The sequence below is a fragment of the Balaenoptera musculus genome, chromosome 5 (assembly GCF_009873245.2).
Source record: "Balaenoptera musculus isolate JJ_BM4_2016_0621 chromosome 5, mBalMus1.pri.v3, whole genome shotgun sequence".
Classification (NCBI taxonomy): domain Eukaryota; kingdom Metazoa; phylum Chordata; class Mammalia; order Artiodactyla; family Balaenopteridae; genus Balaenoptera; species Balaenoptera musculus.
The window spans coordinates 138758544-138783907 of record NC_045789.1 but is presented as its reverse complement, the minus strand read 5'-3'; the positions used below and the strand labels follow the sequence as shown (position 1 = coordinate 138783907).

The window sequence follows — 25364 nt, the reverse complement described above, 5'->3', positions numbered from 1 at the left end:
GGAGCATTCTGGGCTCTTTGTAGCCTCAGGCAGGCAGGCTCAGCAGCGCCCACCTCCTGGTCCTTGCCTGCTGGCCTCCGGGAAGGGTGTAGGCTTGGTCGCTGAGGCAGTGGCCTGGGGAGGTCGGTGGGGCCTGAGGGGTTGGCAGGGCACTCTCGTGGTGCCTCCTTACCACCCCTGGGCCTAGGCACCGGAGGGCAGCCAGGATGATGCCGAGAGAAATGGAGCTGCCTCTCAGCCACGGCCAGGAGACCTGAGCCTCCTTAGTGAATTACGCTTCTCCACCCTCAAGTGATAGAAGCCCCTGGCTCTGGGCCACACTAAAGGATTTGGGCTCGGGGGCCAGGCTCCTGAGTTGCCCTTGAACTCCAGGCGCCATCCCAGTGAAGTGCAAAACAAGGCTGGGCCCTCATCAGGGAGGAGGCCTCACGGTGCTTGAGGTCCCCCCACTGCCCTGCTTCTCCCCGGGCGGCAGAACTTCTGAGGTTCCAGCTTTGGGGCCACCTGCAGGTTAGCCCCTGCCCGTCCCCGTCCCAGGTCATGAACCACGCTGGAACTTGCTGGCAGGACTGGCGCTTCTTTCACCCGGTCCCCAGGTCCAGAGGCGACTGATCCTTGGCCCCCGTGGGCTAGCCACAGCGGGCTCTGGTGCTCCTCGCCTGCTGGCCTCCGGGAAGTGTGTGGGCTCGGTGTCCGAGGCAGTGGCCTGGGGCGGTCGGCGGGGCCTGAGGGGCTGGCAGGGCACCCTCCTGGTATCCATACTCCTTCCCCTGCAGCTGTGCTGCGATTCCGAGAAGTGCCCTCTGCTTCCTTGTGAATCAGACGTTTATTGCATGCTGGCTGAGCCCAGGGTAGGGGCGGCCCACTGCCAACCACGTTCCAGGCCGCTGGTTGGGGTGTGGGGCGTCTGCCTGCTGGAACCTGCAGAGGCAGGGGAGGTCCCTGTCTCCAGGAGCTGCCAGGCTGACGGGTGAGCGCTCCAAGTTGGCTCCATGCCTGCTGGGAGGAGGGTGGGCTGCCCCACGGCTGGGGGCTGAGCCAGCCCAGGGAAGGCTTCCCGGGGGCTTCTTGGAGCCAGCACAGCTTCTCCCAGGAAGTAGTCGGGGGCCGCATTCGCAGCGCTGGGGCAGCCTGTCCCCTTCACGTCTCGGGGACTCTCTGGACTTCAGGTCCCTCCTTGTGAATTGGGGTTAAAAACAGTTATAACTCATGGTGTCCTCGGAAAAGTTAATTGAGACGCTGCAGAGGAGCCCTCACTGTGGGATCTTGAGCCCTGTCCCAGGCTGGGGCCTCCCTGCCCTTGACCCTGCAGCTCCGTTTGGGGGATTTCCTCTAGCCTTGCCCAAGGGGATGTTGTAATCTGGCAACATTGTTCTGTGGCATTAGAGAGCTCTGGGTCCTCATACCCCGGCTGCCCCTGTGGCCCCAGCCCTCACTGCTGGCTGCCCCCTGCAAGGTGATGTGAGGTCAGGGGTCGACCTAGGGGCCTGGAATACCAGGGTAGGCCTTGGCTTGACCCCAAAGGCTTGGGAGCCAGGGGCAGCACCCACAGTGCACTTAGGGCCCTGGCTGGGCGCCTGGGCCCGTGCCACCCCACACCGAGCTCTGCTCCTGTGGCAGTGGTGGGTGCCCTTCAGAAAGCTGCTGCCCCCAGACCTCTGCTCCTGTCGTTCATGCTGGGTGCCCTGTGTACCAGGCCCAGGGCCAGGCATGGACAGGTCACAGCTCAGCCTGTCTGGCCCGCCCTGCCACTCTCTCCCTCGGAAGCAGTTTAATAAAAGGCATAAGTGTCTGTCCTGCTTGGTGCTCAGGGACCCTCCCTGGCCCCCGCCCCTGCTTCCCGGAGCTAGGTGCCTTCTACAAGCCCCAGCCCGTTCCCTGGTCACCTTGTCTACCTGTCTGCTTCTCCCTGCCCAAGCGGGGACTCACGAAGGACAGGGACACAATTGAGTGCCCTTGCCCAGCAGTGCCCATGTGGGCCTGGCCCAGAAGAGGGACGACCCCCTGTAGAGCATCCCAGGAGCTCCCACAGACCTGAAGCCCAGCGTGTTTACCTCCTGCTTCCACATCAGAGACACAGGTGCCCCGTTATCCTGGAAGGAGTCTGCCGCCCGGCTGGTGACATTTCCAATCAGATCACAGTGGGTGGTTGTGTTCTGGCCTTGTGTGAACCCCTCCAGGTTTCTATCACGGCCCCCTGGCCGTGGGCTCCAGCGGCCGCAGCCCTTAACAGTCACCACTGCGGGCACCTGGTCTCAGGGGCCCCAGCAGTGGTTCAGACGGGGAGACAGGCGGGGAGTCTGGGGCGCTCCACCCTAAGTGGAAGCCGTTCCTTTCTCCTTGGCTGTTCCTTCCTAGAGACACACGTTGGGGCCAAGATTGCGGTCAGCCTGAGCTCCCCTGACCCACCGGCCACAGCGGAGACCTGGTCTTTGGGTCCCAGAGACCCAGTGCCCCAGATGGCGCCTGGCAAGATTAGATCTGCCACCAGTAGGAGAGTGGTGGGGAAGGAGCCAGAAAGGCGGGCCTGGGAGCCCTGCGTGGACAGGTGGGAGGGGGAAGGGGGCATGCCAGGAAACTCACCTTGTCTCCTGAGGAATGTCGTCCGTAACCCCAGCTGCTTCCTCTCCTCCTATTTGAGGCCAGAAAAGGAAGACCCTTTCTCAAGGGGCATAGCAGCTGGCACAGAGCCGCTGGGTCCCCTGATGGCCAGGCAGACACAGTGCTGGGGGCCGGGCCCTGGCACGCAGGTCAGTGATCAGCTGGTGGGTTTGACCACGGTGGGCAGGGGACGGAGTGGCCGCGTCCCCTGCCCTTCAGCACAGGATGAGAGGCGGCTTCCCATTGCCATCACCATCTGGCCTGAAACCTCTAGGAGCGCAGGGTGGCCGTTGGATGCTGGGCGGGATCCATGGTAGTGCCCGGCTGCGAGCTGGATGCACGAGAGGGCCTCAGAGCCCCCAGGGTCAGCGCCAGGTCACTACAGCCTCCCTGCTGAGCCACCCAGATCTTGGCGGGGCCGAGGGCACTTGAGGACAGAGCCTGAGCCTCCCGCAGGAGGTATCACCACCATGTACCCCCCAGCCCGCATCTCGGGAGCTTGTCGATGTTGTGCTGTGGCCCCACTGACCAGCCGGCCCCCACGAAGTCCTCCCCCAAGCCCCCCACCTCCTGACTTCTCTAGAATCTCACGCAGGGGGAAGGATATGCTGCTCCAGGGGACCCCACCCTGACACTTCGCTGCACCAGGGCTGGGGCCCCCAGTGCCGGCTCCTTGCCACACAGCGGAGCTGCTCAGGGGTGGGCCATGGGGGCAGGAGACTCTGGAATCACTTCCCTTCGGGGCCTCACCAGGACCCAGCCTAATCTGGTTCCAGACCTTGGGCTGCAGCTGCCAGAGGAGGCCGATGCCTGGTCCTTCTGCAGAGGAGGTGTCCCGGACCTGAGGGTGGGGTAAGGGGGAGCCCCAGGCTGCACGCAAGGCCTGGGTTCTGGCCCAGCCGGGCCTCAGTGCCAGTGGCCCTGGTGTCCACTTGCTATAAAATGGAGTGAGGCATGGAGCCCATGCCTCAGTTGCCCAGCCATCCTGGGGTTCCTGGGCACCAGCCTTGGAAGGTTTGCCACCTGGGACGGGAGCTCTCTGAGATCAGCCTTCCGTTCTCTCGAGAATGTGCCCAGGAGGGTGAAGTTCTGTGGTCAGTGGTGGCCGTGCCTGCTCTGGGGGCAGGAAGTCACTGGAGAAGGATGAGTGTTGAGAGACACCCCCCCCACACACACAGGACCTAGGAGGCCCTGCCCCAAGCCCAAGGTTCCTGCCAGCCAGGCACCAACATGTAGTTGTTCCAGAGTGAGGCCTTGGGAAGCAGGAGGGGACAGCCCCACCCCAGTGGCCTCCAAGTTGATGCACCTGCCGCCTGGAGGACCCGCAGGGGCCCCTCCCCACAGGCAGCCCCAGGCCCAGCCCTGCGGAGGCAGCAGGCACGTCCTCGCCCTGCAGGGGGCGGCCCCCAAGAATGGTGTAGGAGGTGCCATTTCGGGTAGGGCCTTCTTGGGGTGGGAGCAGGAAGTGGGCAGGAGGGGCCAGGCTGAGAGGTCGGGCATGGGAGGGTTTTTTTTTTTATACATTTATTTATTTATAAATTTATTTATTTATTTGTTTATTTTGGGCTGCGTTGGGTCTTCGTTGCTGCGCGCAGGCTTTCTCTAGTTGTGGCGAGCGGGGGCTACTCTTGGTTGCGGTGCGGGGGCTCCTCATTGCGGTGGCTTCTCTTGCTGTGGAGCACGGGCTCTAGGTGCATGGGTTTCAGTAGTTGTGAGACGTGGGCTCAGTAGTTGTGGCTCGCGGGCTCTAGAGCGCAGGCTCAGTAGTTGTGGTGCATGGGCTCAGTAGTTGTGGCTCAGGGGCTCTATAGCACAGGTTCAGTAGTTGTGGCACACGGGCTTAGTTGCTCCATGGCATGGGGGATCTTCCCGGACCAGGGCTCGAACCCGTGTCCCCTGCATTGGCAGGAGGATTCTTAACCACTGCACCACAAAGGAAGCCCCCATGGGAGGGTTTTGAGCAGAGGCTGGTTTGTGGTTTGAAAGCTTACTCTGGGGTCTTAAGACTGCCTCCTACCCCCCACCGCACATACCCGCACCGCAGCAGGGGCTGTAAGGAGCTTGGGCAAAAGCAGGTGAATCGGACCTGCAGGAGGGCTAGGTGTGCGGTGGGCGCAGGGGTTCAGCTGACCAGGGTGGAGTCAGTGACCCGCGCTGAGGGGCCACCAGGGCGGGGGGAAGGCAGACGTGGGGTAGCACCCGGCTCTGGTAGTACTGACTCTGCCCTCCGCCCCCCGCACCCCCAGTCCTCATTGCTAGCTTTTCTGGCGACAGTGGTGTGACCCCATGGCTGTCTCCCTGGGGAGGGGGAGGGTTTCCCTATAGCACCGCCGAGCCGTGCCCCTCCCCAACCCGGTGCAGGCTGCCCCAGCCCGGTGGCAGGTCCCCAGCCAGGAGGAGGCCTTAGGGGCTGGCACTCGGGGGCTTGACCCCTGGCTCTGCTGACCATCAGAAGCCACCTTGCCTCTGGGAGGCTTAGTTAGGCTGAGGGTTAGATGAGAGGGTTTGCCTTGTCCACAAGGGCCCCGTGGGCACTTTGCCTGTGGGATCTGGGGAAGCTTTCTAAGGCTGCTGTGCCAGTGGAAGGGCGTGGGCCTGGAGGAAGGGAGCAGGGGGAGAAGCCTGAGCAGAGGCCCTCTTCTCCAGCCCTGCACTGGGCTCTGAGGTCCCCTGAGGGCACCACTCCCCAGCCTGGCTGTGGGGCATCAGGGTGTCCCGGGGTGACCTAAGTTTGCAGGGTGGGGACAGCACGAGGCGGTCAGGGAAGGCGTGCGAGCCGTCCGCCGTGGCTGAGCACCAACGGGGTGACGGCCTTGAACCTCAGACTGAGCCCAGTTGCCTTTGAGAGTTGCCTCCCAGCTGTGGCTGGGACAGTGGCTCAGAGAGAGGGGCCGGGGCGCAAGATCCTGCAGGACCACCGGCCTTGGGAGGATGGCAGGATGGCTGGATGGAGACAGCCCTCCCCCACCCCCTCCTGTCCCCTGTCCTGTCTGTCAAGGCTGCCCAGGAGGGGCAGGAGAGCTGGGGCTGGGCCCCTTTCCCGCCATCCTGGGCCCACCGCCAGACCCTTCTTCTCGCTGGGCCTCCGAACAATGGGGCAGTGTGAGGGCGCCTGGGAACAGTCAGGCCAGCCAGGCCCCCTGTGGGCCCAGCTGAGGGGCTCGGAGGGGAGCCAGGGCTGTGAGTCATCCATCCAGCGCCTGGCCCAGGGCTCCCAGGCTGAGGAGGAACAGCTTCTCGGTTCCCCACACCACACCGGGGGCCAGCCTGCTCCTCCTTCCCTCTTTTGCCCCTCTGTCCGTGCCTCTTCCTGCGGCCTCTGGCTCCCTCCCTTCTGGGTGTGCCTCTGTCCAGCCAGAGACCCAGGCCTGGGAGTGGCTGCGGCCTGCTCCCCCAGCCCCCGTCCACGGCAGCCCGGCGGAGGGGCTGCCCCGTCACAGGGCGCCCCCCCCACGAGCCTGCGGGGAACCCCAGGAAGTAGCCAGTGAGAGGGCAAGACCCTCCTAAGGCCAACTTAAAATTGACCAAGGAATAAAAGGTGAGCAAAAGCAGAAACAAGGGCTTCCCTGGTGGCGCAGTGGTTAGGAATCTGCCTGCCAATGCAGGGGACACGGGTTCGAGCCCTGGTCTGGGAAGATCCCACATGCCGCGGAGCGACTAAGCCCGTGAGCCACAACTGCTGAGCCTGCACGTCTGGAGCCTGTGCTCTGCAACGGGAGAGGCCGCGAGAGTGAGAGGCCCGCGCACCGCGATGAGGAGTGGCCCCCACTTGCCGCAATTGGAGAGAGCCCTCGCACAGAAACGAAGACCCAACACAGCCAAAAATAATAAATAAATAAATAAATAAATAAGCAGAAACAATGCAATAAAATAAAAAACTCAGAGAGTGAAGGTTAATCAACAGCGTCAAAGAAAAAAATGTTTGAAAACAGCCTTAAAATATTAACATTAGGGGGACTTCCCTGGTGGTTCAGTGGTTAAGACTCTGCACTTGCACCACAGGGGGCGCGGGGTTCGCTCCCTGGTCCGGGAGCTAAGATCCTGCAGGCTGTGCGGCCAATAAAAAAATTAACATTAGTGATAAAAGGATAAAAATAAATGGATTAAAACTGAAGAGACACCAAACCCTAAAATGCTGAAGTGAGAAGGAGGGAAGGGACCTTGTGGTATGGACTTGGCCTTGACGGGTTCCAGCCTGTGGCAGGGTGGGCAGGAGACCAAAACACCTCTGGACAATTGGTGAACCAGGTTCCTAGGTGAGTGAGTGGTCCAGGGACCCCCAGAGGTATATGGAGGAGCTGAGATGCGGGGCCACACCTCATGCCCCTGGGTCCTGAGGCCCTTTGCCCTGACCCGGGAGCCCTGACTTGGTGAAATGCTGTAAGGTACTCAGGAACTTTCTGGTTCCTGTGGTCTGAGGGAGGCCACCATGGCACGAAAGATCCTAAAGAGATGAGTAAAGGAACAGATGTTACTAGTGTCAAGGTCAGTGCCCCTGGTGGCCTACCCTGGGATGCCCCAGCAGGTGGTTGCCAGTGTGGAGGGCTCGTACAGCTGCCCTGGCCTGGCACTGGCGGACAGCAAGTGTCCCTGCAGCGTGCCTGTCAGGGCCAGCCTCGGCTCCTGCAAGTAGCAGTGGGGCCAGGTCTCTCTGGATGCCTCCTCTCACCCCAACCCCAGGCCCTTTGCACAAGCTCTTTGCTACTCAAGACACTTTCCATGTGATCTTCTTGTTTGGCTATGGCATGCGGATGCTGGCTGATGTGTCATCCCATGAAGCATTGTCACAAGGATGTGAGTCAGAGGCGGCTGCCTCCCCAGCAGATCCGGGGGTGAAGGGTGCAGCGTTTGCTGACAGGTGGCGATGCCCTGATGGCCTCCCTCTGTCCCAGTACCGGTGGCAGTGGTGAACAGGGCTCAGGGTGGGGGCTTGTGGCTGGGACAGTCTCCTGACCAGCTCCCCCTGGGCTCTGGGGATACGTGTAAAACAGAAGCAGACTCTGAATTCACGAGGACAGGCTGGCATGTGCCCGCATCCCCAGTCGTGTGTCCCACCCCCGTGTGCCCCAGCCTCCTGGCCAGAGCCTGGAGCCCTCCTCTGGGCTGCTGGGTTCTCTGCCGGGTGGGAGCTGGCATCCTTCCTGAAAGTAGGCCCTGGGGCTCCTTCTCCTCCTCATGCCCCTCAGAGCCAGGCTTGGCAGGAAGTGCCAGGCTGCATGGTGTGGGTGAGGTGGCCCCGGCTCTGGGCCACATGGGTGGTGCTGGCTATGTGGCCACTGCTGCAGCCCACTCAGCCTCAGCTTCCTCATCGGGAGAGCAGGAGATGGGCAGTTGGGGACTGAGTGGGCCATGGGGGCTGACGGCTTGGCACTGGGCGGACATTCCCAGAGGGTGCCCCCTGCCCTGGCCCACTGACTTGGCCCTCCTGTCACAAGAGGTTGACCGTAGACAGGAAAGCGCCCCCAGCCTTCGTGACCCCCCTGCCTTGGCTTCAGCAAGTGGGGACGTGTCTCCACAGGATGTGACATGTACATGTGTCCCCAGCAGGGTCTGGCTGGTGGTAGCCTGTGCTCCTGAGGCCTGGGGCTGATGTCGGGGACCAGACCCTCCACTGAGGGCCAGGCTCTGGAGTGCCGAGGAAGCCACAGTGACATGACCCAAGGAGCATGCACGGTGGCCGCTGGGAAGAGGGTGGAGCGGGCTGGGTTTGGGGAAGTCCTGCCCTCTGCATGTTCCTCGTCTGCCAGGAGTGACCTCAGAGGAGATGGTCTGTCCCCTTCTGGGCCACCTGACAATGGGGCTCGGCAGATTCCAGCCCAGCCACACCCCCTTGGCCCCTGGAGGGTGGGCAGCAGTGTTGGGCAGCCTGGTCTGCCTGGGGCTCGGCCCACCGGGCGCTCGGGGCCTGAGGGTGCGTTGTCCAGGCCCTACACCTGCTCTGCCGGTGCCGGTTGCTGGTCGCTTTGTGGGCAAGGATGGTGAGAACAGTGAGACTGGGAGAGGTCAAGTGCCCGGCCGAGGTCACTCCCAGGGTGTCCAGGCCTTGCTCAGTGGGTGGCAGAGCCCCCACACTAGGCATTGTCATTGCAGCCAGAGGCCCCCCAGGGATGGAGCAGTGGGTGTCTTAGGGAGAGATGAACGGTTTCATTCAGTGAACGAGCTCCGTGATGGGACCCCATGCGGAGTCGGGAGTGTCCAGCTAATGAGGTGGGATCTGTTCATGCTGCAGGAGGTGCCCAGGCCAGCTTCATGCTGGGGACACTGCAGGGGACAGACACAAGGAGTGGCTGTCATGTCACCCCCCATCGAGCTGTGTCGAAGGAGGGTCAGAGAGTCAACAGACAGGCTGAAAATGCCGCAGTCAGTGTGGCCCTGCATGTGGGCGGCGCCTACGCTGGAGAAGGGCAGGGGCTGTGTGTGCAGGTAGTGGGTCTGGACGTGGGGCGGAGGAGGCAGGGGTGGGACCAAGGGGAAGGGAGATGTCGCTCCAGGCCGAGCACAGCACTGGGCAAAGGTGTCCGTCACCCTCGGGTGGAATTTTCAACCCTGGGAGCGTGGCTCAGATGGGGCCAGTGGTGAGCAAGGAGGCGGGGATACTCGGGGCTCCAGACCCACGGGGGCAGGATGGGAAGGTGTCGCCTGGCTTTGAGCAGGGGCGGTTGAGAGCGCTCTCCCTTCCTGACGTGATGGTGACGACGGCGTGGCCGACGGAATCCCTGGAGTCACCCCGCCCCCAGCCATGCCCGCTGGTCCTCGGGACAGCCCCGCACACGAGCTGTGGGCCGCAAGGTTAGGACTGAGCCCATCCTGTCCCCAAGGAAGCCTGTGCCGCCACCACCGCGCCGTCCTGCCTGCCAAGGTCCCGCGGTGGAGCAGCCCCGTCCTGGCGGGCGGGCCTGGGAACCTGCGGTGCCCGCGCCGGCTGTGATGCGCAGCTGTGAGCGTCCGCGGGCAGGCGAGGGGCCAGGAACGCGGGGGTGGACCCGGCCCACACGTCAGCACTCTGGAGAGCTTTTTCCTCAAGCAACTGAAAAGTGGAAACTTGTCGGTGTCATGATGAACTGAAGTGTGAATCCTGAAACGCCTCTGCTGGCTTGTGGTTTGAGACGAGAGAGTGACGATGCTAACCTTTGCTTCCCCCAGACCGACCCCCACCCACCGTGGCCGTATCCAAGGACAGGGACCCTGGGCCTGGAGCCCCTGCCCAGCCGTCCTCCCTCCCACCCACACGCTGCTCCTTCCTGGCCAGGCCCGAGCTCCCTCCTCCCCAGGGCTCTGCTGAGTGTGTCCAGCACCAGGTGTGGGGGGTGCAGCGGCCCCGACTCTCTGAGGGGCCCCGGCTCTGCTCCCCAGGCTAATCCAGCCCTCGACCCCGGCCCTTGAGAGATGCAGCCCAGTTTGGGAATGTTTGCTAGAGGCAGAGACACCGGGCCTGGAGAGGAGGGCCCCAACTTGCTATGGGGCGGGGTGGGGGGACATCCAGGGATACGTGGGCTTTACGAGTCCTCTACGGGGACAGAGCTCGAGGGCCGAGGGTCCCAGAGTAGAAACCCCATTTGGCCACCACCCTCAGAAGCCCAGGCTCCATGTGGGCAGCTGTGCACGTGGGCCTCTTTCTGCACTTCCCCTAATTCCCTTTGCCGCCGACACAGGAGTGGCTGGACTGCCTCTCGCCTCCACCCTGGGCAGCCCTGAGGAGCCCCTGGGGGCCTCCTAGACCCCAGCACACTGCTGTCTTCGGGGGATGCTGGCCTGTTCTCTGTTTTGCAATGAGCACACTCCAGCGCTCACCCACTGCTGGCCGGCGGCTTACCTCACCAGGCAGGGGTCCTGGGGCCATGGGACTTTGCTACAGCCACTGGGCATCAGTTCTTGGTGGGGGTCAGATTAGTGCTTCACGCTGGCTCTGAGGTCCAGGCATGTGCTGGTATAGCCACATCAGGGGTACGGCCGTGTGTGTAGATGTGACGCTGAACCCATCTGTCTACCCATCCATCGGGCTCTTGGCCCCTTCTGTGGGCCAGGCACTGGGCTCTGGGGATTCAGCGGGACCCAGGCCCATGGGGAGCGCTAGGGATGCATACACATGTGACACCCTGGTGGGCAAGGCTGTGCCATTGACTTGGAGATTGCGGAGGAGGGGTGAGGTTCTGTGTTCAGAGGATGAGGGAGCATTTGTTGGAGAGGATATAGTTTCCAGGTGGAGAAGATTGCACGTGCTCAGCGTGGGGCACGGTGGTCCTGTGTGACAGGCCCGGAGTCGAGGGCTCAGGGCAGCAAGCAGGGGTCAGACCCCATACACTCAGCCAGGGAAGCAGCCTGGCCTCTGCTTCGTGGTGGAAATGGCCGGACGGGGCCAAGGAAGGGCTGGCCAGGGGTGGGAACCAGGGCCAGGAGGTGGGCCCCGCAAGTCTGGTGGGTGTAGGCTGGGGGTGGCCTCCGACCCCGTGCACGGGAAGGGTGGGAGGTGCTGAGGCCGTGGTGGGGCTGTGGAAGCCCAGGGAGGCCCAGTCAGGTTTACCCTATCCAGCTGGATGCCCACGGGGGGCCTCACACAGGGGGGCCCCTCACCCCGCTGGCACGCCCAGGACTTCAAACTGACTGTGAGTTCATCCAGGGGAAGAACTTCGGCGAGTCCCCGTGTAAAATAGTTTCCCACGGCTGCCCTAACGAAGTACCACAAGCTGGGGGCTGAAAAAAGCAGAAATTTATTCTCACAGTCCTGGGGCCAGACTCCAAAATCAAGGTGTCAGCAGGGCCACGCTCCCACGGGAGGCTCCAGGGGAGAATCCTTCCTTCTTTGTCTTCCAGCTTCTAGTGGCTGCCTGGGTTTATGGCCACATCACTGCAATCTCTGCTTCTGTCTTCACATCACCTTCTCCTCTGTGTCTTTTCTCTCTCTCTCTCTCTCTGTTTTTATTTTTGAAAAATATTTATGTATTTATTTATTTATTTATTTATTTATTTATGGCTGTGCTGGGTCTTCGTTTCTGCGCGAGGGCTTTCTCTAGTTGCGGCAAGCGGGGGCCACTCTTCATCGCGGTGCGCGGGCCTCTCACTGTCGCGGCCTCTCTTGTTGCGGAGCACAGGCTCCAGACGCGCAGGCTCAGTAGCTGTGGCTCACGGGCCCAGTTGCTCCGCGGCATGTGGGATCCTCCCAGACCAGGGCTCGAACCCGTGTCCCCTGCATTGACAGGCAGACTCTCAACCACTGCGCCACCAGGGAAGCCCTCTCTTTTTATTTTTAAGTTTAAGGCACACAGCATGATGGTTGATTTGCATATATTGTGAGATGATTACCACAATAGGTTCAGCTAACATCCATCTTCTTATACAGAAACAATAAAAAGAAAAGAAAAAAGGGAAAAAAATGTTTCCTTGTGATGAGACCTCTTAGGATTTACTTTCTTTACAACTTTCCTGCATATCATACAGCACTGTTGGCTACAGTCACCGTGTTGCAGCTCCACCCCCAGGATTTATTTATTTCATAACTGGAAGTTTGTACCTTTTGACCACCTTCCTGCAATTCCTCCTCCTTCCACCCTCCGCCTCTGGTAACCACAAGTCTGATCTCTTTTTCTGAGTTTTTTTTCCCCCTTCTCTTTTGTCTGTTATAAGGATGCTTGTTGTTGGATTTAGGGCCCATCTGGCCAAACCATGGTGAGATCCTTCATTACATATGCAAAGATCCTTTTTCCAAATAAGGTCGTGATCATAGTTCCCAGGGACCAGGACTTGGACATATGTCTCTGGGGGCCCCCATTCAGCCCACTACACTGGGTGCCCGTGACCAGGACCCTACCCTCTATGCCACCCGCTCCCTCTGCCCAGCTGGATGGTACCCAGGACCAAATTCCCGGAATCCTTGCAGCCCTGCGCAGGAAGGCAGGTTACAGCACCTGTGCGGAGAGGAGTGAGGCTCAGAGAGGGGAAGGGCTCGTGGCCCTGGCCCGGGAGGGTGGGGACTAAGTAGGTGGGTCCCAGGCTGGCTGTGGGTGGCCCTGGGCCCTTTGTGAGGGACTGATGCAAAGCGTCTTATTTTGAGAGCTTGAGGTTTTCACGAGTGGAGGTGTCAGTCACCCTTCCCTGGGCCCTGGGCCCAGGGCCCTCCCTGAGCCTGGCAGACCTTCCTTGGCATGAAGGTGACAGGTGGGCACCAGACTGGGCACGGGGCTCTGGGAGACTGCGGGAGACACAGGGCCGGGGTTCCCAGGGACGTGGTTCCAGTCGCCACACCTCTGTTCCCTGGCCATCGGCCCGGCCAGTGCCCTGCTCTTTGAACCCTAGTGTCCCCATGGTCACTGCAGGTGAGTGGGCTGTGAGCATCAGGGTGGGGCAAGCTCCATGGCCTGCTGCAGAGGTGGTGGGCATTTGCCTGGGCTTTTGCCTGGCTCCAGAGCAGGCTGAGGACCCCAGGAACCCAGACGGCTCTCCCTTCCTCTTTTTCAGGCTGACTCTTGGCCCCTGCCCGGCCGCTGTCTAGTCCCACCCACCCTGCTAAGTGTGCTGCGTCTGGCATGGTGGGTGGTCCCCAAGCCTGGCACTTAGAGGCAGCCGCCCTGGGAGCTGGGGGAGGAGCTACAACTGGGGGAGGAGCTACAACTTGGGGAGGGTGGGGTGGAAGACCAGAGCTGCCGAGGGCAGGGACCCCAACCGCACACATCTCGCTGCTTGGGGGCTGGTTATTCTCAGCACAGTGTGAAAGGTCGTGGAGCTCCCACTATTGAAGGAGGGGCCCTGAATGTCCTCTGTTTGAGGAATGTGAATCGCTGTGTTATTTGCTGCAGGGATGAAATGCTGCCTCGGGAGATGGGAGGGCACAGGGAGGAACAGAGGCCTGGAGTGGCGGGGTCTTCAGAGGTCACAAAGCAGCCCGGGAATCCTGACCTCAGACTCCCAGAGGGAATAGGGTTGGGGAAGGGGCCGACGCAGGTCTGACTTCCACGGAGACCCCTGTCCCTCTGCTCGGGGCCGTGACTGCCCCTGCGGCATCGCAGTGCTGGGCCAGGGCTCCAGCGGGCGTGGCCCTCTGCCTACTCCACCTCTGCTGTGGATAGTGCGTGGTGGCCCTTCTGGGGCAGGGGCAAGGGGAGGCTGTGGCTCCTGGACCCCAGGCCTCCTGATCCATCCTTCTGTCTCCCCAGTGAGGGATGGGATGTCCCAGGGAGAGCCGGCCGGCTCCCGGTTCCGGGCAGTTCTCATCTGCAGGCCTGCACCCACGCCCTCCCCCTCCCCCCCGCCGCCCCCCACCCTCCCCCGGCTCTGGCCACTTGCTGCCCGGACTTTGACTTCCTCAGGCCACCCCTGCCCCAGCAAACTCCTTCTCAGTCAAAGCTGGCCCCTCGTCTGGAGGCCGCCCCGGATCCAGTGCCTGCTGGGCACCTCCTCTGGACCTCACTCACAGCCCCTCGAAGCCCCTGCCCTGTCCCAGAACTGCTCCACTGGCTTGTCCTGGCCGCCCAAGCCCCAGGGGCTCCTAACCTGCTATTTTATCTCAACCCTCAGCACCGATGAAGAAACTAAGGCTCAGAGAGGCTAAGTCAGTGACTTGAGGCCCGCAGCTGGCAGAGGATAGAGGTGGGCGGGGTGCCCAGCTGAGTCTGACTGGGGGCCCTCTCCCCACTCGGGGCAGGCTGCGAAGGGGAAGGGCAGGGGGCCCCACTGAACCTCCCCGTTGCCACCACCCGTCCGTCTGTTGTGGTCAGCTTCCTGCTGAAGGCATGGCCTGCCCACGGCCACAGAGGGCACTGAGGCTGACACAGGCTGCGGAGGCCAGGGTCCCGCCCTGAGGACTGCTCGTACACAAAAGCCCCAGCTCCCCATCCTCCAGGAGACAGCAGGTAGTCTCACACCCCAGACCGGCCCCCGGGCGGTGCGGGGGCCTTGGCAGGGGTCTGGGGCTGTGCACACAGCGGGAGATGGAGACCCAGGGCCCGCCTCCCTCAGGCCCCGACATGCAGGGATGTGGGCTGACTAGGCGCTGGCACAGCCGGCTGTGGGGCTGTGCCCTGGGAAACCTGGCGGGCAGGACGAGGCCTTTGCAACGCCCGAGGACCCTGTAGTCTGCGGCCTCTGTCACCCTCAGATCCTGCCATGGCGTGGCCCCAAAGCACTCCTTCCTCCAGCTAGTCTTGTCCTCCCTGGGCGAGGTGTGACCTTGAGACCCAAGCTCAGCGGAGGAGAGGCAGGGGGCCTGGGGGCTCAGCACCAAGCAGCCTGGGCTTGACCCGGGCGGGGGAGGAAGGCCGGCTTGGCGGGGCAGAGCAGGCTCGGGAGGGACCCAGTCAGGGACTGATAGGACTTTGCTTTGCCACGCGGGTTGTAAGTGCTTTCTAGCCAGCCAGGTGTTCACGGAGGCAGCGGAGAGTGGCGATCACTGCTCTGTCACAGCAGCTCTGTCACAGAGGCTGTCCCTGGCATGGGGGGATGGGGTGGGGCAGAAGGCTTGGGGGACAGAGGGAAGGTGACGGGCCGATGCCTGGGCCCAGGCTCGGAACCCATCCCTTGGTCCCTTGGTGTCAAAGGGCGGAGAGGTGGCCACCTTGAAACGCAGAAGGCTCTGGTGCCAGAGGCACAGCTGCTCTGTGTAGCCTCGGAAGGCAGAGCTGGGCAGTGGCGCCCGTGGTGGTGGTGGGAGCACGCCCGGGTAGTAGTGAGCTCCCCATGCGGGGCGTAAGCACCGACTTCTTGTGTGGCTGTCTCTGGGGTCAGGGAGGCCGGGCCTGGCGCCCTGGGCTTCGGGGCTTCAGTGAATTGCTGGGAAGAAGTCAAACGTACAGAGGTGGCCCTGGGGGGGGACCGGTGGGGCGCTGCCTCCCAGGGGGCACAGCTGGCCTCATCCCAGGGCCTGGCAAGCTGTGGCCTCTGGCCACAGTGGGCGTGGCCAAAAGCCAGCAGGCCACACGGCACTGACCGGGCACAGCGCTGGGCCTCAGGACCTCAAAGGTGGAAGGCAGGAAGTGCTGGCTAGCCGGGGCTGCCCAGGGGCCCAGCAACAGGAAGCCCTGGGCGGGGAGGAAGCCCTGGAGGCCACGGGGCCCAGATGCAGCAGGCGGCTGTCAGCAGGAGGCTCCGCGGGCGTAGCTGGCCCGGCACTCTGGGCTGCGCGGGGCACCACGCCTCGCCTGCCTGGGGGAGGCCGGCTGAAGCCCCGCCCTGTGGCCCCTGAGCCACATGGCCTTCCTGGGCCCCAGGACACCTGCCCCCAGCCGTCGCCAGGCAGGAAGACAGTCATGTGCTGGGTCAGTGCCACCAGGTCAGCGGGGCGGCCCTGGGGCTGGGGGCTCGGGGGGTGGTGCCGGCCCAGCACCTGTAGGGCCGCTCAGGGAGGCCCCGTGTGGAGTCAGAGACCCCCTCAACGGGGCCCGCGGTGGGGCGCACAGGATGCTGGCCCTGGGCCCTCTAGAGGAGAGCCCTCAGCTGGACGGGGCAAGTGGGAGCCCAGAGAGGACAACCCCGCCCCCTGATCAAGTGCTGCCCTGCCTGGGTGGCCTTGGCGTTTGGGTCCTGGGTGCACACACATTGTGTGTGTGCGTGTGTGAGTGTGATGGTGTGTCAGTGTGACCGTGCCTGCACTGCGAGGACACGGAGAGCTGTGTGAGCTCCCACTGCCTGCCTGCCCTGGGAGCGCCGTGCTGGGGGGCCTGGCAGGGAGCCGCAGAGCCTCAGGGTCTCAGGGACCCCAGCCCAGGTCGTGCCTCCCTCCCTCCCTCTGGCATGGCTGGTCACTGGCCTTCATTGGAGATTTTTGGTTTTCTTTCTTTTATGGAGCAAGATTCTGGGAAGAGGAAGAGGGAGGAGAAACTGAAAGGAGAGCCGGAACCAAGAGGCGCTGGGGTCCCGCCCCTCCAGCGCCACCTAGCGCCCGCTCTGTGCCGGGCGGGACAGCCTGAGCGCTCCACTCTTCACCGGCTGTATGACTTATGAGTTACTCAGCTTCTCTGAGCCTCGGTGTCTTCATCAGTGACGTGGGGATGACACAGGTTCACACAGGGGGTGTTAGGATGGTGACGTGGGGTGGTCCCCGAGAAGCACAGAGGCTGGTCCCCCCGGTGAGTGCCCGGTGTGCTCCATGCGAGTTGACGACTTGCTGAGCTTGTTTATTAGTGTCCTAGTCTGTGAGATGGGGGTAAAGCAACGCCTGTGGGGTTTAATGAGCTGTCGGGTCAGACTTGGTGCTGGACCAGAGCAGGGCTGCGGGGTGATGATGATGACTCTGACCTGTGCCCAAGCTGTCTGCCCAGGGCACTGGGGCCACCCATGAAAGGTCCTGCTAGCCCCTGGAGGCTGTGTGTGTGTGTGTGTGTGTGTGTGTGTGTGTGTGAATATACACGTGAGTCAGTGTGTGTGTATGAGTACATTTGAGTGCAAGCAGGCATGTGTGAGAATGAGCGCATGTATAAGAATGAATGTGAGCGTGTACATGTGCGGATGAGTGTCTGCATACGTATGAGTGTGAGCCTGTGTGAGTGCATGTGTGTACGTGTGCATGTATGATTATGTGCAGGTGGGTGTGTGAGAGTGTGTCTTCGGGTGTGAGTGTGTAAGCGTGCATGTGTGCCTATGACGACTGAGTGTGTGCATAGGTGTGAGTGAGTGCACTGGGGGACCTGGTCTCTTCTCCCTCGGGCCTGGGACCCCCCAGGCCCCCCTCGCCCTGCAGCTCCCACACATGGGCGGCCTGGTCACCACTGACGGAACCCCGACCCTGTGGTCCCACGAGGTGCCAGCTCCCACCACAGCCAAGGCCGCACCTGTAGGTGCGGGAGAGGAGAGCCAAGGGAACCCTGCCCTCCAGCTCCGCTCTGGTGCACAGGCTCACACCTGTACACACGCGTGTGCGCACACACTGACGTGCACACACAGAACCTTCTGCCTCCGCCGTGCGGCTCACGCACACATCCTGTCTGGGTGCACCGTCTGTGACAATGACCGCGTGTGCAGAGCCACAGCTAACGTGTGGACCTGTGCAGGGGATGACCACACGCCCCGGAGGCTCACAGCCCCAAGGCTGGTGGAAGCCACAGAGGCTGCGCTTCCTGGAGCCCAATGGGGCTGTCTCTGTGGGAAAGAGCAGCTTTCCCTGGCCTGTTCTGCCCTCACCCCTGCAGCCTCGGGCCTTGGGTCACACAGACCAATCTCAGCTGAGAGAGAAGGTGGCGGTGGGCACAGAGCAGAGACTGGGGAGTGTGCCAGGCACTGTGCTCCTGGGCGGGTCCCAACCCAGCTCCCCCAGTGGTGCAGGGCAGGGCCGGGCAGCCAGAGGATATCCGGCCATCAGGATGAGCTTCCCCTTCGATGGTCCATCTTCTGGAGAGGGGCGGGGGATATCAGTGTCTGTCCCTGAGGCAGGGACATTCCCAGGGGAGGTGAAGGTGGAGCACGACCAGGCCTGCTACAACCCACCCTCCCCACCCAAGGTCAGCCCGTGGGCACCCAAGAGCCCTCCTCCTGCCCACAGGGGGACGGTGGCCAGGTGAGACTGAGCCCCTCACAGGCCTGCACCTGCCTGGCCACGAGGTGACCAGGGTGGGACCACAGGCCGCCTGGGCTCCTTCCCCATGCTCGCTCAGGTGTGGAGCCAGGACGAGGGGTGGGCCCCATCAGTCCTCAGCTCTGCCTCTGGCACCCCCTGCCCCACACAGATGCCAGGTCTCCTTACAGATGGGGGAGGAGGCGATGGAGCAGGGTGGGGCTCTGTTTCAGCTTCCTGCGCCTTCCAGGCAACCTGCGGTCCCCAGCACCCAGCGGGGTCAGCATTCCACACCTCCTTTGGGACTGCCTGGGTGCCCCCTGTGTGCTGGGCCTGAGCTGGTGGGACCACCTGAAAGAGGGGACACTTGAGTTAACTCTTTTTTTTGTTGTTGTTAATATTTTTATTCATTGCAAGCGATTCCTGGTAGTTATTTATTTATTTTATTTATTTATTTTTGGCTGCGTTGGGTCTTCGTTGCTGCGCGCGGGCTTTCTCTAGTTGCGGCGAGTGGGGACTACTCTTCATTGCGGTGCATGGGCTTCTCATTGCGGTGGCTTCTCTTGTTGCAGAGCACGGGCTCTAGGCACGTGGCTTCCATAGTTGTGGCTTGTGGGCTCTAGAGCGCAGGCTCAGTAGTTGTGGCACGTGGGCTCAGTAGTTGTGGCACGTGGGCTCAGTAGTTGTGGCGCACAGGCTTAGTTGCTCTGCGGCATGTGGGATCCTCCTGGACCAGGGCTCGAACCCGTGTCCCCTGCATTGGCAGGCGGATTCTTAACCACTGCGCCACCAGGGAAGCCCGAGTTAACTCTCTTTCATTTTTGGATTGTTCGTTGCTAGTGTAGAGAAATAGGACTGATTTTTGTGTATCCATCTGGTATCCTGCCACCTTGCTGAGCTTGTTTATCAGTTCTAATCATTCTTTCTTTAGTGGATCCCTTGGATTTTCTAATCATCTAATCTCTGAATAGTTTTACTTTTTCCTTCCCAACCTGCATAGCTTTTATTGCTTCTTCTTGCGTAATTGTCCTGGCTAGAACCTCTGGTACAATGTTGAATAGAAGTGGCAAGAGCTGATGTCCTTGCCTTGTCCCTGCTTGTAGGGGAACACTTTCAGTCACTCACCATTGTTTATGACGTTAGCTCTCGGTTCTTCATAGATGTCCTTTACCAGGTTGGGGAGGTTCCTCCCCTCCTAGTTGGTTGAGTGTTCTTATTATGAAGGATTGTCAAATGCTTTTTCTGCATCTATTGGCATGAGCATGTGGTTTTTGTTCTTTATTAGATTGATACAATGTATTACCTGCTTTGAATTTTGTTTTTTGGGTTTTTTGTTGTTGTTGTTGTTTTGGCTGTGCCGTGAGGCTTTCGAGATCTTAGTTCCCCCACCAGGGATTGAACCCAGGCCCTGGCAGTGAAAGCGCTGAGTCCTAACCACTGGACCACCAGGCAATTCCCTACATTTTTTGAATTTTGAATGTTAAATGAAGCTTGCATTCCTAGGATAAATCCCACGTGGTGTAGAATCCTTTTTATATGATGCTGGATTCAGTTTGCTAGTATTTTGATGAGGGACTTTATGCCGACATTCACAGGGATATTGGTCTGTAGTTTTCTTTTCTTGCGAGGTCTTTGGTTTTGGTATCAAGGTAACGCCGACCTCTTAGAATGAGTGCCTCGCTCTTCGGTTTTTGGAAGAGTTTGTGAAGGACTGGTGTTCATTTGAACCAACTCTTGAGGGTGAGTTAGTTCAGTTGTAACAGCAGGCAGTGGGAACAGTGTGGACAGAGGCCTGAAGGGGGGAGCGCGATGGATTTGAGTAACAGGAGCCACGGGCCTGGCTGGCGCAGGCACACACACGGGAGGTGGAGGGCTGGAGGGCAGCCCGTGAGAAAGGTCCACAGGGGCTGGATCCGGAAGGGCCAGCTGGACATGAGCAGATCCTGGAGCTTTAGAACAGAGCAGTGATGGGCATGGCGTGCGTGTTGGAGCCTGTGGAGAGGGGAGGGTGATGGAGGAACGAGACTGGAGGCCAGGGAGGGAACTGAGGAGAGGAGGTGGGGTGGGGCTGCCCGGAGGTGGTGGCGAGGCGCACAGGCAGGGCGCTGCGAGGAGGCAGCCTAGAGGGCTGGGAATGCTGGGGGTGTGGCGTTGGCAAGGGCACCGGGAACAGGCACAGAGGCTGGTGCAGCCTCAGTGTAGGGAGGCTGCGGTAGAGGCGTGAGAGGCAGGGGCTGGCTGCAGCGGGAAGGGGCCAGAGCGCTGGCCTGAGGCAGAGGCCTGGAAGCCAGGGACCGCCCGCTGGGTGGGAGCAGGGCGGAAACTGTTAGACCCACCCTCTGCTGCAGGTGGCCCATCTCGGTGGCAGCCTGTATGCAAGCGGAGGTAGAGACGGCAGCATGCTTGGGAGGCCAGCCTGTAGCCAGCCTAGGGGGCTCCTGGGAGAGGTGCCCGCATCCTTCCAGGCAGGTGGAGCTGCCAAGGACCGGAGCCCTGACCCCTGCAGGGAATCCCGAGTCAGACAGGCGACGCAGCCCGCCCAGAGGGGGCCACGGGGGAGGAACGAGGGGCGGACCGGCAGCCCCGCCCGGGAGCCTGAGTGCTCGCGCCCCGGGGGGCGGAGGGAGGGGAAACTCGCCAGCCAGCCCCGCTTCAACTCCAGCTCAGCCCCGGGAGGCGGGGCGGCCCGCACCACCCTTGACAGAGGTGCACCGGGCCGGGGCTCAGGGAGGAGGAGGCGGCACTTTCCCAGGGTCTCCGCCGCCAGGAGCCGGAGGGGCTGGGGCCCGGGTGTGGGGGCGGTCGGGGGCCCTCCAGCCGCGCGGGGCCGTGAGGCCGGCTGCCCGTTCGCCTCCGCGGCTGCCCGACTCCGGGCGGCCCCTCAGGCGTCCGCCCCGCGCCCCCGCGCCCCCACCCTCGCAGCGGCCGGCGGGGAACCTGAGGCCCCGCGGGCTGACGGGCGGGGCGGCGCCTCACCTGCGAGGGGCGGAGCCGGCGGCCGGGCAGGGGGCGGGGCGGCATGGCGGGCGAGGGGCTGCGGCCGCGGGCCCAGTGTCGGCGGGAGGAGGGCGCCGCGGGCGAGGCGGCGGCCCGGGCGCGCGGCCCGATGCCGTGTCGGTGCGCGCAGGGGAGGCGGGCGCGGGCCAACCCCCCGAAGCCGGCCGTGCCCGCCGCGTGGACGCTGTGAGGACCGAGCCGGACCGAGCCGGCGCTTCCGGCGGGAACAAAGGCGGGCGGGGGCCGGCTCCGGCGGGTCTGGGGGCTCCGGACGGGGCGGGGGCCTGTCCGTCTGCCAGCACCTCCCGGGGCGGGTGGGCGCGGGGCCCCATCCTCCCTACGCCCGCGGGGCTCTGTCCGGTGCGGACCGCCGGGCGGGCGCGGGGGTGGCGCGCTTTGTCGGAGGCTCCACTGTTGGTTGGGGCGCAGGCCAGAGGGGTGGCTTTGTGCGCAGGTGGAGCTGGAGGGGGCAGCCCGAGCGACCTGGGCAGGGGCCGAGGGGCAGGCGTCCGGGGAGGCGGGAGGCGGTAAACATCTGTTGGAGCCTGCCGGTTTGCTGAGAGCGGAGTGGTTTTCTTTGTGTGTGTGTGTGTGTTTGGGGATGGGGCAGGAGTTCCAGCAAGGCTGGGCCTCTGGGTCTGACCCGAACTGCTCCTCCAACTCCACTGGGGCCCCGGGACGGACCAGGCCCCGGGTGGGGTGGGGGCAGGCACTGGATAAAACAGTGCAGGGTGGGTGGGTGCTGTTCAGAGGGACCAGGGGTGCGGGAGGCCCGGAATGTGACTGGGCATTGAGGTGCGTCACAGAAGAGGGGAGTCTGAATCTGGGTCTTGAAGGACGAGTAGGAGTTCTCCGTGTGAGGAGGGATAGCAGTCATTCCAGGCAGAGGCCGGAAGTGTGAAACTGAAAGAACCTGCCAGGTTTCTGGGAGAGCAGCTGGAACATGAGTAAGAGGCTGTTAAGCGGCGGGGCCTTACAGCCGGGCCTGGAATGTAGGGCCCTGCGGGCCTGGGTTAACCCTGAGGCAGGCAGCCTGCCCCTGGAGACCGTGCACTGGGTGGTCCCTGCCCAAACCATGCCCCAGGCTGACTGGTAGACAGCGTGGATCCCAGCCAACCCACCAAACGATTGTCCTGGCCCCGTTTGGCGAGGGTGCGGCCCCCACCCCTGGCTGAGACATGTCCCCTTCCCTTTGTATTGTAGCTTCATGGCGGCCGAGGAGATGCACTGGCCCGTCCCCATGAAGGCCATTGGTGCCCAGAATTTGCTGACCATGCCTGGGGGTGTGGCCAAGGCTGGCTACCTGCACAAGAAGGGCGGCACCCAGCTGCAGCTGCTCAAATGTGAGTCCCCTGGGTGATGGGGAGCACAATGGGAGGACGTGGGGGCAGGGCTGAGCCCCACTGGACCTCCTTGGCCAAGCGCCCTTCCTTTCTGAGCCTCTTCTTCCTTCCTTACCTGGTGGGCCCTCCAGAGTTTCCCTTCTCTCCCTGCCGGCACCCCCTCGGGGCCCTGAGGTTGGCCTCCCCAGCCCCCAGGACTGTGGAAGGGTCTGGGGTGGTGCAGCGGGTGGAGATAGGAGGGCATTTGGTGCACAGTGCTGACCAGCTGGCCAAGGGAGCTTCAACCTGTGGCCAGGGGCGGGAGCCCTTGTTGGCCTGGTAGGTCTGGCCTCTGGGTGGTGCCCTCGCCTTATCAGGTGGGTGTTCAGTGAGTCAGGCAGTCACTCCGTCTGCAATGAACCCACGTACCAGGCCAACAGCCATCTGGGTGCTGGACCTCCAGAGCTTCATGAGACCGGTGCTCTGGTGCCTAGGACAGCAGGCTGGGAGAGGGAGAGAGCCCCCAGGCCTGGGAGATGCCCAGGCTTCGAGACACTGAAGCCCAGGAGCATCAGGGCCTTGCCCACCCCTCTGACCCGCCACGAGCATCCCATGCCTTTGCTCAAGCTGTGCCCTTTGCCAGGGACTCCCTGGCCCTGTGCTGCCTGGTTGAGGTGCCCCAGGCTGACGGGTTTGGTTTCTCTGTGGGCTCCGATTGGTCTGCTCTCCTCTTTGAACGGGGAGCCTCCAAGGAGGGGCTGTAAATGAGCCGCCTCCAGGCCTGGGAGGGGCTGCTCAGGGATGGGGCAGTAGCCCCGGGGGTTCTCACCATAACTGGCTCCACACCAGTGGCTCTTGTTGGCAAGATCTCTGGGCTTCTTTGCCCCTAGCCTCGCTCCACGCAGCAAGGCGGCTCTGTGGCCTCCCTGGGCCTCTGGCCCTGGCTCTACCCTTCCTCGAGCCACTTTAGTCCCTTGTCCCTGGGGCCTGTGGTAGCGCCACACGGCCCCCTGAATGTCCCCTGCCCTGGAGGGACCAGCATGCCCATCCCTCTGTCAGCATTTGGCCCCATGGTAGACTCCTGGGGAGGCGGCAGGAGGCCTGGCCTGGAGTCGCCCAGGGCCTCCAGGCGTGGTCCCTGGAGTGGGGCCTGCCCAGAGGCTCAGCCCCTGCCCTCGCCCCGCCGCCCCGCTCGCAGGGCCCCTGCGCTTCGTCATCATCCACAAGCGCTGCATCTACTACTTCAAGAGCAGCACGTCCGCCTCCCCGCAGGGCGCCTTCTCGCTGAGTGGCTACAACCGGTAAGTGCCCCACTGACCCCCAGCCCCACGGCCGGCGGGTTCGCCCCGGTTCCCACCCAAGGCAAGTCCAGGCTTTCCTGAGATGGTTCACACCCCCAGCCCTTCGGACGGGTCCGGCCTCTGCGCTCCATCCTGGCCTCAGGCCGTTGCCGAGGGCCTGGGGACGAGGCTGGGGCTTCCTGCCGCTTTATCAGCCTCAAGGGTTGCAACAGCCTGCTCTCCAGAGTCCCCAGTGACTTCTGCATCCCTCCTTCCTCCCCACCTTTTCCCCCTCAACCATCTCCGCCTCCTTCTGGCCAAGAGCCCAGCCCACTACCCCAGGCCCTGCCCCAGGCCCCCCTGGCTCCCGGGGCCTCCCAGGCTGGGGCCAGTTCCCCGCTGTGGGCTGCCAGTCTATCAGTTGGCCACGAGCCTGCCCTCAAGGAGCTCTCTGACTCGTGGGCACTGGGCCTCCCCCCACCCCCACCCCGGGGGATGGGGCATGTTGGCACGTGTGGGCCCTCCCACGGCCTCAGGGGCCTGCACGGTGTGGGGGGAGGGGGTCAAATGTGATTCCTGGCTTTAGGTCTTGGTGTCACACCACCCAGGCCCTGCACACAATGGCATTAGTCTGTGCCTCCTGCCCCCCGGGAGGGCCCAGCCCTTCCTGCCTATGAGAACCTGAGTGTCCCGTGGTGTCAGTGGCAGGACTGGTGCCCTTGGGGAGTGACTCTAGGCCTGCACTCACATGCTGGCCACAAGCTCAGTAGGGAAACTTGCCCCAAGCACCCAGCCCAGTGCCCAACCCCCAGGTGGAGGCCGGGGGAGGCTCCAGGGCCCTGTGGCTGCCAGCGGGCACTGGTGGATCAGAGCTCTGGGGTCCCCTGGGGAGGGACATTTCCTTTCCCCAAACACACCACCCCTGGCCTGGTGGGAGTGCAGCCTTGCAGCAGGGGATGGTCCAGGCCCTCTGATGGGCCGGATGGACACACCTGCCCCAGGCGCCCAGCCTGACAGCGCCCCCCATGGTAGACTTTGTGATCTCTACGCAAACCCCATGTCCTGGCTGCAGGAGCGGCCACAGTGAGTCACTTCCCTGAAATGTTCTCAGGCCAGCCACCTGGCAGCAGGGGCAGGGCTGAGGGTGACACGAGCCCCATGAGGGTCCCCAGGAGGTAGGCCAGGGGCCAGGCGGGGCCCGAGGCATCCAATAAAGTAGCATTGGTGGGCAGCGAGGGTGGCATGTCCTCGTCTCAGAGCCCTGCACGCGCTGCTCCCTGGAAGCCCTCCTGGACCCCTGCGCCCTCCGCTCACTGCCCACCCTTGCCCACACGCTTCCTTCTGCCTGACGCATCCAGGCCTTCAGCCAGCAGCATCGATGGGCCGACCGTCCAGATCTTCCCGTGTCCCTCGGGGCGTGGTGCTGGGTGCCAAGACCTGTCCAGGGGCGGGGCTGTGCTTGGGCCGTCCCTGCGGGCATGGGCCGCATGGTGACCACTGGCACTGCCCTCAGGGTGATGCGGGCAGCTGAGGAGACGACGTCCAGCAACGTCTTCCCCTTCAAGATCGTCCACATCAGCAAGAAGCACCGCACGTGGCTCTTCTCTGCCTCCTCTGAGGACGAGCGCAAGGTGATGGGGGGCCGGCTTGGACCTGCCTTGTGGGGACGGGGAACTATCAGGGTCCCCG

At 62.8% G+C, this 25364-nt stretch overlaps 1 protein-coding gene across 7 annotated transcripts in view; it reads left to right on the top strand.

Annotated features, from left to right (window-relative positions):
* The window catches only part of SH3BP2 (SH3 domain binding protein 2), a 36107-nt gene that overhangs the window by 2729 nt on the left and 8014 nt on the right, over nucleotides 1-25364 (top strand). For 2 of the 7 annotated variants that reach the window (XM_036853828.1, XM_036853829.1), the window contains 3 exons: nucleotides 22277-22416; nucleotides 23594-23696; nucleotides 25189-25306. In XM_036853828.1, the coding sequence (XP_036709723.1) occupies nucleotides 22281-22416; nucleotides 23594-23696; nucleotides 25189-25306 (357 nt within the window). In that variant the 5' untranslated portion in view covers nucleotides 22277-22280. Of the gene's footprint in view, nucleotides 1-15659; nucleotides 15846-21095; nucleotides 21260-21903; nucleotides 22021-22276; nucleotides 22417-23593; nucleotides 23697-25188; nucleotides 25307-25364 lie in introns of those variants that run through there. The other 5 variants (XM_036853826.1, XM_036853824.1, XM_036853831.1 and 2 more) reach the window with 5 other exon arrangements.